The sequence below is a fragment of the Asterias amurensis genome, chromosome 6 (assembly GCF_032118995.1).
Source record: "Asterias amurensis chromosome 6, ASM3211899v1".
Taxonomy (NCBI): domain Eukaryota; kingdom Metazoa; phylum Echinodermata; class Asteroidea; order Forcipulatida; family Asteriidae; genus Asterias; species Asterias amurensis.
Genome location: NC_092653.1, coordinates 14,847,691 through 14,863,866, shown reverse-complemented (window position 1 = coordinate 14,863,866; position 16,176 = coordinate 14,847,691). Strand labels below are relative to the sequence as shown.

General features: G+C 38.0%; 2 protein-coding genes across 2 annotated transcripts in view; both read right to left on the bottom strand.

Moving 5' to 3' along the window:
- Window positions 1–1,267: 1,267 nt before the first annotated feature.
- On the bottom strand, window positions 1,268–6,151 carry LOC139938957 (hepatic lectin-like). The gene is made up of 3 exons (XM_071934642.1): window positions 6,085–6,151; window positions 3,841–4,082; window positions 1,268–1,635 (listed from the first exon to the last, which is right to left on the bottom strand). The coding sequence occupies exons 2-3, from the start codon at window positions 3,932–3,934 to the stop codon at window positions 1,439–1,441; spliced, it is 291 nt and encodes a 96-aa protein (XP_071790743.1). The 5' UTR covers window positions 3,935–4,082; window positions 6,085–6,151; the 3' UTR covers window positions 1,268–1,438.
- LOC139938245 (uncharacterized) overlaps window positions 6,136–16,176 on the bottom strand; it is a 25,750-nt gene continuing 15,709 nt past the window's right edge. The window contains exons 3-4 of the mRNA XM_071933653.1: window positions 7,122–7,287; window positions 6,136–6,273 (exon numbers count right to left, since the gene is read on the bottom strand). Coding sequence (XP_071789754.1) covers window positions 6,136–6,273; window positions 7,122–7,287 — 304 coding nt within the window. The remainder of the gene's footprint in view (window positions 6,274–7,121; window positions 7,288–16,176) is intronic.

Genomic DNA, 16,176 nt, shown 5'->3' with positions numbered 1-16,176 from the left:
AGCTTACTTGATATACATGTAACAAAATGTCAAACTGAGAACTGTTTCTGCATTCTTCCTTCATAAACGCTGCCGATTGTCCATAATATCTCAGGAATTTTAACATGTTAGATGTAGTTGTTATTGTGCATAATCGCAATATTATAAAATTAAAACAGTCAAATGGTTCAAAACTTAAACTTTGCCTTTTATGTTTCATTCCTTGTCTTTAGCAGTTGTTTGTCATCCGCTCTTTAAAAAATTCAATGTTGTTACTAACTACAATGAACGCAATTGTAAACAAGTACAGCTAAACATATAAATTGAACATAATAAAATCTAAAGTGTTATAGGAGTTGGGTCAGATTACCCGGTTATTAGTCATTTTTTTCACAAGAGAGTGACTTGCTCCCCTTTTTATGTATTTTCATATAATATATGAAAATATTTACTACTTAGCTTTGGAAAAGGGTAAACAATGAAAACAGTGAGGGATGATTAGCACGCTAGGTGTCAGCAGATTTGCCAGGTAAAAACCACAACTCTTGGTCATGTGCACATGCTCAAAACTACGTAAACATTAAAGGCAGTGGACACTATTGCTAATTACTCAAAATAATTATTAGCATAAAACCTTTCTTGGTGACGAGTAATGGGGAGAGGATGATGGTTTAAAACATTGTGAGAAACGGCTCCCTCTGAAGTGCCATAGTTTTGGAGAAAGAAGTAATTTTCCACGAATTTGATTTCAAGACCTCAGATTTAGAACTTGAGATCTCAAAATCAACCATCTAAATGCACACAACTTTGTGTGACAAGGGTGTTTTTTTCTTTCATTATTATCTCGCAACTTCGATGACCGATATTGAGCTCAAATTTTCCGAGATTAGTTATTTTATGCATATATTGAGCTACACTTACTGTGAAGGCTAGTCTTTGACAATTGCCAATAGTGTCCAGTGCCTTTAATAGACAGTACATGTACTTATAGTGTGCACATCACCATAAGGTCCTTTATGCACAAGAGAGAAAGAAATACGTTAAAAAAGGTCGAAAAGAATGAAGTTTACACTGACATAATTGATCTAACAAATGTGTCTAATCCCAGGTTTTAAATTGATCAGTGGTTTCAGCCCGTCTGATATTGTGTGGTAAAATGTTCCCAAGATAATATAGCAGTCTTATACAGCGCACAGATCTACCAAACAAAGTACTCAAGGCACTGAGTACATGTACAATGTACAGTGTATATACAAATTTTCAGAAAGCTGATAATTGCAGTGATGAATTCTGAGACTCAATTACAGTAGTACCGTATAAGAATTTACAAGGTGCTACGGCGCATACACAATAGCTTTGTGGAAATTTACTTGGAAATGGAAATTTACCTGCTAAGTCTGCTTCCAACTAGTGTTCCAAGGTCTCCCATTACATGTACTGTTGTGCGACTGTGTGCAAGTTAACGCCAATGAACAATCTTGGTAAGAGACTGCTTGCAGACTGACGGGTGATCCCAATTACATCCCGCATCATTCCATAAGGCTGATTCTCTCCAAATCTCCACACATCGCTCATTACCGCCATCATTGTCGGGGTTACCCTCAGCCCAATTCCTGTAGCCGATATAAGTATCTAGGTCCTTGCACTCCCACGTGCCTGTAAAAAAACCCAATCCACAACAACAGGCAAATTAATCTTTCTAAAATATTTGAATTGAATTCGAGACCTCAGCTGAGGTCTCGACTTCAAGGCATCTGAAAGCACACAACTTGTGCGACAAGGGTGTTTTTTTTTCCATTATTCTCTCACAACTTAAAAACAGTGGACACTATTGGTAATTGTCAAAGACTAGTCTTCACACTTGATGTATCTCAACATATGCATAGTATAACAAACCTGCGAAAATTTGAGCTCAATCGGTCGTCGAAGTTGCGAGATAGTGAAAGAAAAACACCCTTGTCACACGAAGTTGTGTGCGTTCAGATGCTTGATTTCGAGACCTCAAGTTCTAAACTTGAGGTCTCGAAATCAAATTCGTGAAAAATCACTTCGTTCTCAAAAACTACATCACTTCAGAGGGAGCTGTTTCTCACAATGCTTTATACCATCAACCATTACTCGTAATTAATAAAGATTTTATGATGATAATTATTTTGAGTAATTACCAATAGTGTCCACTGCCGTTAACAACCAATAGACTGTGCAAGTCTCGCGCAGATTTGAACTTCCGGGACCATTGTGGTCCCAACCTTATGGAGTTTTACGTTGGGGAGATTTTGTTTCGTCCATTACTTTAGTTTAATATAGTTTATAACCATAAAAATGACATATGTTGTTAAAAATGTATTACTAATTAACAACATATGTAAAAGTAAAAACAAAGTCGACATAATAACGAAGAAAAACCGATATTAAAACTTGACCTCAGGTCAGGTTATTTGTAAAAAATTAAGAATTTGTGCCCATCTCCGATCACGAAACTTACGCAGACGCTTGTTTTGGTTGCGCGGGGTTGAAAGCCTTTTCATTGGTCGCGTAGGCGTCGGCTTCCTCTTTAAACTGCGTCACACGTTTATCTAACGCCCTTGCGGACCATCGTGCGTCCGCGTATAAACCAGCTTTCCGTAGTTTCACACTTGGGCGTAGATTTACAAAAGGGGTTTCAAAACATTTAAGATCAAACAAACATCCTTGTCCCAGAGTTTTACTTTTGTCTATACATAGACTTTAACCGATAATTGTGTATTTGTTTAAAAAGCTCAAACTAATTTAAACAAGCTCTAATGGGTATTTTTGTTGTTCAGATTCGGCATTAAGAAAAAAATTTAAGCGAAGATTTGATTCATAAAAAAAAACAAGTTATTCAGTTGTCGTGTTTTCTCGCTCCGGCGCGCGCGAGACTTGCACAGTCTATTGAGTTCAAATTTCCGTAGGTTTGTTATTCTATTCATATGCTGAGAGACACAAAGTGAGAAGACTGGTCTTTGACAATTACCAATAGTGTCCAGTGTCTTAAAGTGCATCTGCATACTGCATATTTTCTTCTTTCGAGTTATCCATTTCAATTATAAGTGTCTATTGAGGCCAGGATAGCCCTACAAAATGACTTTTTCAATGTAGAATGATTTTAAATAGAAAAATGCATAGGATTTGACACTTTGCATGGTGGAAGTACAACTAAGAGAGGTTTTCAGTAACACTATGTGAATATCTCTTTTTGAGTAGCGTTGGTTCTAGAAAGAACTAAGGGAATCAATGTGTCGTGAAGAGGTTTTCAACTAGTGGTTTAAACCCAACGAGGCCTGGTTCTTGATAATTTTACAACTCCTTATAGGGGAATGCTGTGCGCGTCGCGCGTATCGCGTGATGTGGCACAACTATTTCAGCTGTTGCTCTCGACCAATAGGAATGAAGAAGCTGTCTTATAAGCACAGGTGCAAGCTCGCCTGTCGCGCCCATGTTTCAACACTTTTTACTGGTCATTATCCAAGGTTTATACACACCCATGTGACGCGCTCTCCACCAATAGGAATAGCGAAACTGTCAAGGTATTTATGAATGGTGGTTAATGACTAGTTAACCGGAACTGGTGGTTAACAACTCGTCAAGCAGAATCAGTGGTTAATGACTCGTTAACCATTATCGGTGGTTAACAAATCGTTAATCATCGTAAACAGGTCCAGAGACAGTGGTTAACGAATCGTGAACCAGAATCGATGGTTAGTGAGTCGTTAATCAGAACCCTGTGGTTAATGACTCATTAACCACTGGTTCTTTTCAGAAATAACACTACTCAAAAAGAGATATTCACAAAGTGTTACCGCAAACCTTTCTTAGAAAAATACAAACCAAAAGCATTACCTTGTGATGTGAGATCGTTACAGTTGATCCACGTATTAACGCCTGTTAAACTCTCCAGGTAGGCACCCTCCTCTTCAGAGCCTGGTGCCGTCATCACCCCTCCTATCCTGATACATTCATCAATGGCCTCGGACCATGGTAAAGTTTCGATGACTTTGTAGCAGTTGCCACGCCAAAGGGCCCAACCAGGCAGGCAGGTTTCTTCAGTGAAACTACATCTCCCATGAACGTGGTTACTTCCCCTAAATGAACAGATCAGGACAATCTCAATGAAAACCTTGCACACTGATGTTTGTTTGGTAGCCACCATATTGGATTCTTTACTCGGTTGTATAACAGCTAGCCCTGAACGTCACAGAGTCAGAAGCACAACCGAAATAAGTCCAACTTTCCCTTTCTGCTCCAGCTTACAAGACTAGTGTACAAAAAGGCACTTTGAAGTTCTTTACTTGGTTGTACCACAGCTAAAAATGAAAGTCACAGTGACAGCCGCACAACCTAAATAATTCCAAATTTCCCTTTCTGCTCCAGCATACAAGATTAGGTCGCAAAAAAGTAGTATGAATTATTGACTCCACTTGAAATATCAAATGCTCTTGAGAAACTATAAGCAGCTTAAAAACCTTCCTCCATGTCCATTCAAACACTGCACTACAGTAGCATTTCCTGTGAGACCTTATCTAACTATTACACTAAAACCAAAGCTATTGAAAAATTTTATCAGCGTCAAGGCTAACGTTATTGGTAAATTCAGGGCTTATTTTACTCTGTTTTCTCTTTTAAAATTGTTATAGACCAGCCAGGTAAACTGAAGGCCTTTTTTTTATCTAGAATACAACCACATAGGAAAGTATCACTTCCTGCTCACTAATATTATTGATTTTAGGTTAAGGGTACTTAGGAGAAAAAGGCCTTGCAATGGCTTATAGTGGTGTACAAGTTTTGTCATTTCTTCAGAGAATATGTTGCATTGTATGAAATTTTATATTGAAAGGTTTAAATTAAGGTTGCTTGGGAGAAAAGGGCTTTTCAATAGCCTAAATAGTGGTGTACAAGTTTGCTATTTCTTCAGAGAATATGTTGCATTGTATACAATTTTATATTGATCCTCAAAAACATTGGCCAAATATTTTCAATATAATATGCGTGCACCAACTTGCACCCGCAATGAAAATGATTGAGACCTCCCCATCCGAGACCGAGACCAGCCCTGACGAGACAGAGACCAGCTCTTTTGAGACTTAGACTGGCGCAGTCCGAGACTGAGACAAAGCTATCCTAGGGGGGAAACCAGCCCTTCCGAGACCCAAAAACATTTGTAGTCCGAGACCGAGACCAAGATTCATAAAAAGGTCTTGAGATGGTCTTGAGACAGAGACCAGGTCTTGAGACCTAGATAGTGAGTGTTAGTCTGCAGTACGCTCTTGCTTCACTCATCAGACAATCCCCATGTGCTGCATTTGTGGTTTTACGACCAGTTTTTATGACCATTAGCAGTGGGTATGGAAACCTGAAAGTGTGTTGACATCTGCTGGCTTATTATACATGTAGTTTTGGAAATTGGAAAGGCTACATGTATCTCACTCTGATCATAAGCACTTGTCTTGCAGTATATCTATTAATGCAGAGTAGATTTATAAATTGAAGGCTATTTTGTTCTGAACTAGTCTTGTTGTAAATGTACTACCCCAGAACGAATTAAGAAAATCAAAAGGCAATCTTTTTCTGATCACAGGGTAGACTTGTAGACAAATTAAAAGACTTTATCTTGTTCTGATCAGAAACTGTTTTGTTGTATTCATGGAGTAGATTTTGAAGTTTGGGCAACTTTTTAGTTCTTTTAAAGGGACTGGTCACCTTTGGTAATTTTCAAAGACCAGTCTTCTCAATTGGTGTGTATCAACACATAAAATGCGTAACAAACAAAAAACAGTCCTTTGAAAATTTGAACTCAATTGGTCGTCGAAGTTGTGAGAATAATAGAAGAAAAAAACACCTCTTGTCGCACAAGTTTTGTGCTTTAAGATGCCTTGAATTCGAGACCTCAGCTGAGGTTTCGAATTCAATTCAAATATTTTAGTAAGAACTTACTACTTTCTCAAAAACAAAGTTACTTCAGAGGGAGCCGTTTCATACAATGTTTTATACTATCAACAGCTCTCCATTGCTCGTTACCAAGTATGCTAACAATTATTTTAAGGAAATAACAATTGTGTCCAGTGCCTGTAAAAGAACTGTCTTTACCTTGGTCATCAACATCATTTAGCGGTCGCAAACGAGATTCCATGCACAACGTCAGAGTTGTTTATCCCTCATCATGTTTGGAATCTCCATGATTTCGGACTCCGTAGTTCCACCGATCACGTTGATGTACTTTTTGGTACCTTGGTACAAATCAGCCGGATCGCTACTCACGCTCATCAGTTTGGGCAACTAAGGAATAACAGATGTTTTAATCGAGTTAAACAAAATTGCAAACTTTCAAATTAACAAAATACCTCACACGATTGGTTCACTTTGTTTCCAATAAATTCAACAATTTGTTTAAATATTTGTGTCACATTAATTGTTACAAACAGTAGCTATCTGTTTTTGTTTTGCATTCATGGCTTTCCATAGTTTTCTAACCTCGGTTGGCAAAGACTCAGGCAGTTACGGCATTGCTGTACCTGGTAGGCACAAAGAAAATCATTCTGGTTACAACCCAGTTGTAGCAAATGATCTTACAGTTGTTGTTCAGTGTTTCAGGGACTTTGAGCCCAACAAAACCCGGTTTTGAGATTGTGTTAAAAAGATCTCTCGAAAATCATTTGGCGAAATTTGATCTTCATTTGCCATAAAAATATGATTGCGGTGGCACTGGGACTGGCACCATCCAATGAAAGTTGAAATGAAATTGAATTGCCTCAAATGGGTTGTTGTTTTAAAGGCAGTGGACACTATTGGGTATTACTCAAAATAATTGTTAGCATAAAAACTTGCTTGGTAACAAGCAATGGAGAGCTGTTGATGGTATAAAACAATGTGAGAAACAGCTACCCCTGAAGTGACATAGTTTTGGAGAAAGAAGTAATTTCCACGAATTTGATTTCGAGACCTCACAATTAGATTTTAATTCGTTTGACAAGGAAGGTTTTGTTTTCTTCCATTATTATCTCGCAACTTCGACAACCAATTGAGTTCAAATTTGCCAAGTTTTTATTTATTTTTATGTATATGTACAGAGATACACCAATAGTGTCTTTGACAATTACCCATAGTGTCCAGGTCTTTAAAATTACCTGCTCTTTTAGGTAAATGCTTTGTAACCTCGATGGCATAAAGTTGATAAGCAGCAAACCACCACGCCATGCACAATCGTATTCCACCACTTTGTCTCCCAGACAGACTTTGCTGAACAGGAAAAAAGGATCTCCAGTTACACTGTCACGTAGCCAGCCATTAGAACTGCATGTACAATGGGGAAAAAAACACACAGAAGAATCAGAAATAAACTACAAAATGCGATGTGACAGTGAGGAGATCTAGTGAGGAGAAAAGTGCCAACCGTATCCAGTGCAAATTGCTTGGTTGATTACTTTGCGATCATATGCGACGTCCTAAAGACACGGGCTTGAATGTTTCAAAAACAGCTATAAACACCTCACAACAAAGCATGGGCAGAATTACATGTAGCCCTCGTAGGACGTCAGTCAGTGTCACTGCACTAACGTCCTGAGTATAAAGCCAGGTTCATACTTCCTGCGAATGCTTCGTGCGATGCGAATTTCATTGCGTCAGTACGCGTACCGATTGTTGCGCCACCAAAAATCTCTTCGCATTCGCATTCGCAGGAAGTATGAACCGAGCTTTAAGCTTCTTTACAATGCGCACACAAATTTGACTAAAAGTTTCTTTATTTTCTACCTGATTTGAGAAGTTGAAATATCGTTCATATATTCTTAGTGTCCCTTAATACACTTTCAATGAGCACAGATAACAAGTATATCCATGGATTAATCTCATCCTTTACGTTTTCTAATACAAGAAGTTTTGAAAAGGTCTTCAATTGCATTGGTCGACCTCTAAGGCAAAACCACATTGGTGTTCATTTTGCTATAAATGAACAAAACTTGTTAAAAGAACACTAGGAGCACCAAATCACATCAAGCAATAGGCCTACATGTACACAAAAGTGTTGTCAAATTAAAATCGTTTCCCAACAGCTAGTGGAATATTGTCTACACAAATTACAGTAATCTAGAATAACAAAATTGGAGAAAATACCGTTTCCAAAATGTAAGGCCTTTTGATCGAGTCAAACATGATTTGGAAACTGACTTCCCACTTCCAACATCCATCCTTATTCCTAATGTGCTGATCATTCCATTTCATTTTGTGAATTAGTTAAAGAAACTGCGTTTGTTAACTACTCAAAATGAATAGTAGAAAAACACCTTACTTAGGGACAAGGCGAGCTGTTGATATTATATAGAAGAGTTTGCGGTAACACCATGTAATAATCTCTAAATGAGTTGGGGTGGTTCTGTTAGAGATTATTACATGGTGTTACCGCAAACTCTTCTATATCTTATCTCCACCATGCAAAGTTTCAAATCCTACTGTTGATATTATGAAACATTGTGAGAAATGACTCCTGAAGTAACGTAGTTTTCATTAAATGAATAAAAGACTTCTGACCAGAAGCCTTTTATTCCTATCTGAAAGCACACTTTATTTTACCAACAAGGGTGTTTTTTCTTGCATCATTTTCTTTCAACTTCAATGACCAATTGAGTCCAAATTGTCACAGGCTTGTTATTTTATGCATAACATGTTGGAACACACCAAGTGGCAAGACTGGTCTTTGACTGGACAATTACCAAACAAATTCAGTGCCTTTAAACAGGTAAAAATGTGAATACACAACATTAACTTGTAAATAGAGTAATAATATTGTGGATGGTTTTCATCTAGTGGAAAACAGGGAAAACAGCGGCCATTGTTTTCAAAGGGTTGATAGTTTCCTTATCTGCTTCCATTTGCAAGGGTGATGTCATTTCTATTTTTCAAGTCCTTTGTTTGTATTTGAGAAAAACTGAGCACTTGCTTACTAAAAAATGCAATGACAACATGTAGACTTGCTGATTAATTGAGATGAAATAAGCACTTAAGATATTTGCATGTTATAAGCCAGCAGTAAATCAATGACAACTTCTGATTGCCAGGCTTTTTGAGTTTATAGATGATTTGAGGCATTGCAAGGTGAATATTTGTTTGGTTAGCGGTAACGTCATGTGTATAGGCCCACATGATGTATAAGCCATCTTTACGGGCAATTTGGAACACACAGCCATGCGTTTTGCGCAAGAACAGCGTGCAGCATGCGCACATTTCACAAAACTCGTTGCCTGATTGGTTACATGTAAGCAGCGTGGCTGTGTTAATAATCCATTCTCTTGACGCGCCTCAAAGCCAAAATGCAATTTGCCTGTAACACTGGCGTCTTTTGCAAATTATTTATATCTACCATGTCTACTTGCCAGGTAGCGTTTTTTTTTGTAAGAGAACTGTCTTGCTATTTTAAAATAATTTATAGTAGATCAGCAGTAAATTAATGGCAAATTCTGAGTGGCAGGCATTTAGTTTGGCAAACAAAACCCTGTCAAGTCCATTTGTGTTAATGGGGGTAACAGTTGAAATCACTTGTCAAACAGATCACTCAAGGGCTGAATGACATTACAGTCTATGTATAATAAAACTGTGCATTATGAGGTACACTCTCAAAGCTAATACAGAGTTTCAAGGAGCAACAGCGGAGAGCAGACTGGGAGATCTGTGGCTGACCATCTTGGACTTCATCTCTTATCTATGATTGCTGTCAACATTGAAAGTGTTCTCAGTTTATGTACATGTATCAGGCTACTGGATTTCGCTAGCATTTAGAAACTATTCTGTATAAACTATTTCGGTAGCATTGTTTGAACAATATCACGTGGTGTAGAAACTTCAAAGACTGTTTTCATTCGCCCATCAGACGGAAGAATAACTCCAACATATCTTCTGTGTGATCAACACATGAAGTGAGAAAAGATCTTGGTGCATCCACAATTATCAAAACTTCCTTTAGTGAATGTTGACAACTCTGATCAATCACTACAAGCATCAGTTCAGGATTATAGTTGATATTTCTGAGGCAAACGACGGTGTTCAAAAGACTGAAAATGTATGAATGGGTTATCATAACAAATGTACAGGGAACTATTGGATTAGTTCTCAACACTCTAGCTTGGCTGGTCATCCTTCGCACCAAAAGCCTTCATAACACGACAAACTACTTGCTGGCATATCTTGCTGTTGTTGATAGCATTTTGTGCTGTTACTTAATTGTGTTCAGTGCCACAAAGATGACCCAGCTACCAGAGAGTTTCATTGGTAGAGAGATCTATTGTCGGATTGGCTTTATAGAGTTCTTAATAGCCTACTCATCAATTTATGCTCTGTGTCTGGTGACCTATGAACGATATATAGGAATAGTGCGTCCACTGCACTATCCCAGAATGATGTCTCTTAAAAAAGTTATCTGCATCATTTTCATAGCGTCTGGGATGTCATTTCTTTTTTCAACCCCACGTTTGTTTACATTGACTGCTAGCAATGATACCTGTGTTCGAACTGACTCATCTGACACCATGGAATCTGCATTATTTGTGCTCTTCCTTCTATTTGGCTACCTGTTGCCCATCCTTTTTATGGGTTGGATTTACTACAAGATCCAAGCTACTCTCAAGAGAAGTGCTCAACAACTCCAACAACAGAATGTACAAGGAGCAGCCCTTAGGCTTTTTCAGGCCAGACAGAATGTGATCAGCATGCTTAAGATTGTCATGGGTGCACTGTTTGTTCTGTGGACACCACAGTCTTTATATTATATTATCTGCTGGACAGAATGGGGCTTCTTTAACATTTGTTCAGGCACACTAGATGTACTAAGTGTAGTGGTATTCATGCACAGACTGAACTCTGTGATTAATCCCATCATTTACATCTTTAAATACAAGAAGTTTCGGAAAGGTCTTCAAGACATGCTGTGTTGTTGCATTGGTCGACCTCCAAGGCCAGACCTGATTGGTGTTCAAATTGCTATGAACAGATGAATGAACGAAACGTGTTACATACATGTAGATGACAGTAGATGAAAACTGTGACTTCTGATAATGATAAACCTAATGATTGTGATATGTTTTAAAAATGTCATTAAATAGCTTTGTTTATTGGTTATTCCTTAAAAACATTGTTTGTACTCTGTTTTCATGAAGTATGGAAATAAATATCAGTTTGAATGAATAATGAGTAATGAATGAATAGACATGGCTATATTAAATCTCTTTAATTGAGCGGCAATTGTTGTTCCCCGAAGAGTTGTTACTTCTGAATGGGATAAGCTTTCAATCAATGATTATTATTGCAGTAGAGATGTTGAAACTTGTTAAAAATATATAGCCTTTGTGGATATCTCTTGTGTAGAAAGATTCAGTTTATATACTGGTAGTGTCTTGCAAACTATACTTCTAACTTTTCAGCAGCTTTCGGAGAGTGCAGTGACAACAGGGTTTCAAAAAACAATCAGGAATCATGTTAAATGGAATGCCATTTTTGACTGTGTACCAGCCATTACCCATTTCGCGTTAATTAGCAGTTAATATTAAAGGCACTGGACACTATAGGTAATTACTAAGGGAATTAAAGGGTAGCGACTAGTTTTTTCACGGCCGTTTAAAACAGGCAGGGTCGAATTGCCGTGTGATAAAGGCCCGAGCTGAAGGCGAGGGCCTTTATCACACGGCAATTCAACCCTGCAAGGTTTTAAACGGCCGTGAAAGAACCAGTAGCTACCCTTTAATTCCCATTCATAAATACCTTTTTGGTTAAAAGGCGTAATAAAGTAAGAAACTCTGTAAAACTTATCCGTTTACGGTGTGCTTGAGCTCTGTATGTTTCTACCTCCATGTACGACGTCCGTGTGTTGCATGCCTATTTCCGACAGTTTCCGGTTCCGTTCAAACGCATGCGTGTATAGTCTTGGTGCAACACGTTCTGGTTTTCCTTTCACACACACAGTGCGGCCAACTCATCAACAGCGCCTGCATCGCCCATAACAAGAAACGTCTTGCACCAAGACTAGCGCGGAGTATCCGCTCACAACTGGTTATAAACACTGGTCATTTTCAAAGGTTTAAACACCCCCCACGTGACGCGCTCTCCACCAATAGGAATAGCGAAACGAGGTATTTATGAATCAAAAATAATTATAAGCATAAAAGAAAATTCAAGGAGGGCTATCTACAAGTACAGTAGCAATCGATTGTAAACTTCATAATCAAGATGGTGCCAAATGTTAGCTTCATTGGGCACAAAAAAAAAGGTTGCGGTGGCCCTGGGGCTGGGACCATGCGATGAAAGTTGAAACGAAATGAAATTGCCTCAAATGGGTTGTTGTTTTAAAATTACCTGCTCACTTGGGAGTGTTTTGCAACCTTGATGGCATTAAGTTGATAAGCAGCCAACCACAACACCATGCACAATCATCTTCCACCATTTTACCTCCCAGCAGACTTTGATGAATGGCAAAAATGGATCTCCATTTACACCGTCAAGTAGCCAGGCATAAGAACTGCATGCACAATTGGACACAAACACACAGCAAATCAGAAATAAACAACAAAAATAATGCGACGTGCAGTGAGGAGATCTATGATCCAGCAAGGAAAAAGGAAACTTGCATGAGAAAAGTGCCAGCCATACCCGGGTAAATTTTGAACTTGCTCGGTTTACCACTTTCCGCTCAATAATATACAGTACCTATCAGTATAAACAACAAGGGAAACTGACTGGGTAAATTGAACAAAGGTGGGATTCGAACCAACAACCTCCAGATTAAGGTCCTGGCGCTTTTTTACCAACATAGGGCTAGATAGCTCAGTGGGTAGAGCGCCGGCACATTAATCCAGAGGTCTTTGGTTCGAATCCCACTCTAGTCAATTCTTTTCTCAACCTCCAAAATCAGTAATATACCTGACATCATGAAGACGCGGGCTCAAACGTTTCAAAAACATTTACAAACACCCCACTACAAAGCATGAGCAGAATGTGACCATCATGCCTAGGATTGTCATGGGTGCACTGTTTGCACTTTTTACAATTATCTACTTGTCAGAAAGAGGCTACAACAATTGTTCAGGTACGCTAAATACTGTTTTTGATTTAGTGTACAAAAATCATCTCTGTGAACTCATCCTTTACGTACATGTATTCTATATACAAGAAGTTTTGAAAAGGTCTTCAAGACATGCTGTGTCGTTGCATTGGTCGACCTCTAAGGCCAGACCTGATTGGTGGTCAGATTGCTATGAATGAACAAATTGTGTGAGAAGAACACTAGGAGCACCCAATCACATCAAGTTCACACCATAAATGTTGTCAAATTACAAACATTTCCCAACAGCTTGTGGAATATTGTCTACACAAATTACAGTATTCTTTAATCAAAAAGTTCAAGCAAATACTGTTTCAAAAATGTAAGGCCGTTTGATTGAGTCAGACATGATTTTGGAAACTGACTTCCTACAACATCCATCCCAATATGCTGATCATTTTTGTTTCATTTTGTTTTAATTAAAATTAGTTAAATACACTATACACGTTTTGTAATTACTCAAAATATAACATCATAAATCATCATCATTCAGCGGTCGCAACCGAGACAAGCATAAAACCTTACTTGGTAACGAGCAACGGAGAGCTGTTGATAGTATGAAACGTTCTGGTAAAAAACGCCTCCCTCTGAAGTGAGGTAGTTTTTGAGAAAGAGGTAATTTCTCACTAAAAATGAATAAAAGGCTTCTGGCCAGAAGCCTTTTATTCCTATCTGAAAGCACACTATTACAATACATGTATGTACAACAAGGGTTGCAACTTCAATTGAGTAAATGACTAATTGAGTCAAACTTTTCACAGGGTTGTTATTTTATGCATATGTTGGGATACACCAAGTGAGAATACTGGTCTTTGACAATTATAGTGCCTTTAAACAGGTACAATTGTGAATATTGTTACAATATTACAACCTAAATGGGACAAGAGTAATTGTGGATGGTTTTCATCTGATGGAAAATAGTGTCTGTGTTTCCACAGGGTTGATCCGTTCCCAGAGCAAGGGTGATGTCATTTCTATTTTTCAAGCCCTTTGTTTATAATCAAGAAAACTGAACACTTGCTAATTAAAAAATGCAATGACAACTACACCATTTGGCTTACCTATCAATTGTGATGAAAAACACTTAAAAGGCACTTGCATGTGTACATAGACGCTATTGGTAATAACTCAAAATAATTGTTTGCATAAAAACTTACTTGGTAATGAGCAATGGAGAGCTGTTGATAGTAAAAAACATTGTGAGAAACGGCTTCCTCTCAAGCAATGTCAAGCAATGTAGTTTTTGAGAAAGAAGTGATTTCTCACTAAAACATTTAAATTGAATTCGAGACCTCCCAGCTGAAAGCACACAGCTTTTGCGACAAGGTATTAATCTCTCGCAACTTCGACAACCATTTTCACAGGTTTGTTATTTTATGAATATGTTGAGGTACATGTACATGTACACCAAGTGTAAAGACTGGTCTTTGACAATTACCGAAGGTGTCCAGTGCCTTTAAGCTATTTGCATATTTTAAACTATAGCAGTAAATTATATATGATTTGAGGCATTTCATGGTGAGGCATCAATATTTATTTGGTTTACGATGTGTATATCTACTTGCCAGGTAGAGTTTTGTTTTTTAGAGAACTGTCTTGCTATATTCTACTACTGCGGAGTAGATTAGCTGTAAATTAATGGCAAATTCTGAGTGTCAGGCATTCAGTATGGCAAACAAAACCCTGTCAAGTCCCATAATGCGCTATATAAGAATTAGCTATTATTATTATTAATATTATTGTTATTATTATTATTATTATTGTGTTAGTGGGGATAACAGTTGAAATCACTTGTTAAACAGATCACTCAACGGCTGAATGACATTACAGTATATCTACACTATTAAAAGCGTAACCCGCGCCATCTTGGATTGAAATTAGAAGGTCCAGTGGCATGGCATCCTTGTGAAATTACCAACTGTGATCACCAATTACCAATTTAGAGTTGTACACAGCATTCTCAAATAGGCTCTGTGGGTGTGTAAATACCCAAAACATAATAATATTAGGCCAAGTAAAAATAGAAAAATAGAAATGTTTAGCGTCCCCGCCTGCTTCCTTTTTACAGGACACCTCCTTTTTTTTTCTTAAGTTTTTTATGAACATTTTTTTTGTTTTTTGTTTTGAAAAGGGGTTATTTTAATAGATCTCAGCAAAAAAAAAAAAAAAATGAACGTTTGTCTGAATGCCTTGACCAAACTGTTTCATTAATGTTTTGTGTATTTCAGCAGCAGAAAAAAACAATTGATATTTGACATTCACGGCGGCCATCTTGAAATAAAAAATAAAAAAGCCCCTCCTTCTTTTTTTTGAGAAACCCAGACACTAAACATGTTTCTTTTTTTACTCGGCCTTATTGCAATAAGTGTAAGCCATCAAAAAAAAAAAAAAAAAAAATACAGGATTGAAATTGTGGGTGTTTAATAATCACATTTTAGTTATGAAACGGATATTTAAAACAGGCCTACCTCTCAATTGCACCGCTTTCTTCAAAGGAGAAGAAATGGTCTAAGCAACCTTTTTTGCTGGCCATTTTGCTGTAGTAAATTTCTCTGTAGTGCATCTGACCATCTCCATGATCTCACTAAGTTGTGTTAACGGAGCTATTGGTCTGCGTTCAGACCACCACGTATTTAACAGAACTTTGTCACATCCTGCACTCTCTGTAACCGCAAAACCACAACAAACATTTACCGCCAATACGATCGCGCGCGCGTTTCCATGCATTTTTCATGTTATACATGTAGTCCACATAGAGCTTACTGATATGAATAAAAGTTTTCCTTTTTACGGCAGCATTTTATGCAGCCTTAAACGATTTATATATTAGGCCTATAAGAATATACTTTTCTCTGAATTCATATGGGGGGGAGCAAGGGTTCTGAGTGGGGGGGGGGGGGCGCCGGCCCCCCTGCCCCCCCCTTTGGTTACGCCACTGTTTGACAAAGACCGCCTGACTTGTTAGCAATGGGACAACACTTGACTAATCCGCGTGTAGTTGAATTATACCCAATGTGCTCAACACAACAAAATAAGTGTGTCATTATAGCAGTGTACGTGCTATATTTTTAGTCGACCAAGTCATTACCCTTACAGTCCTC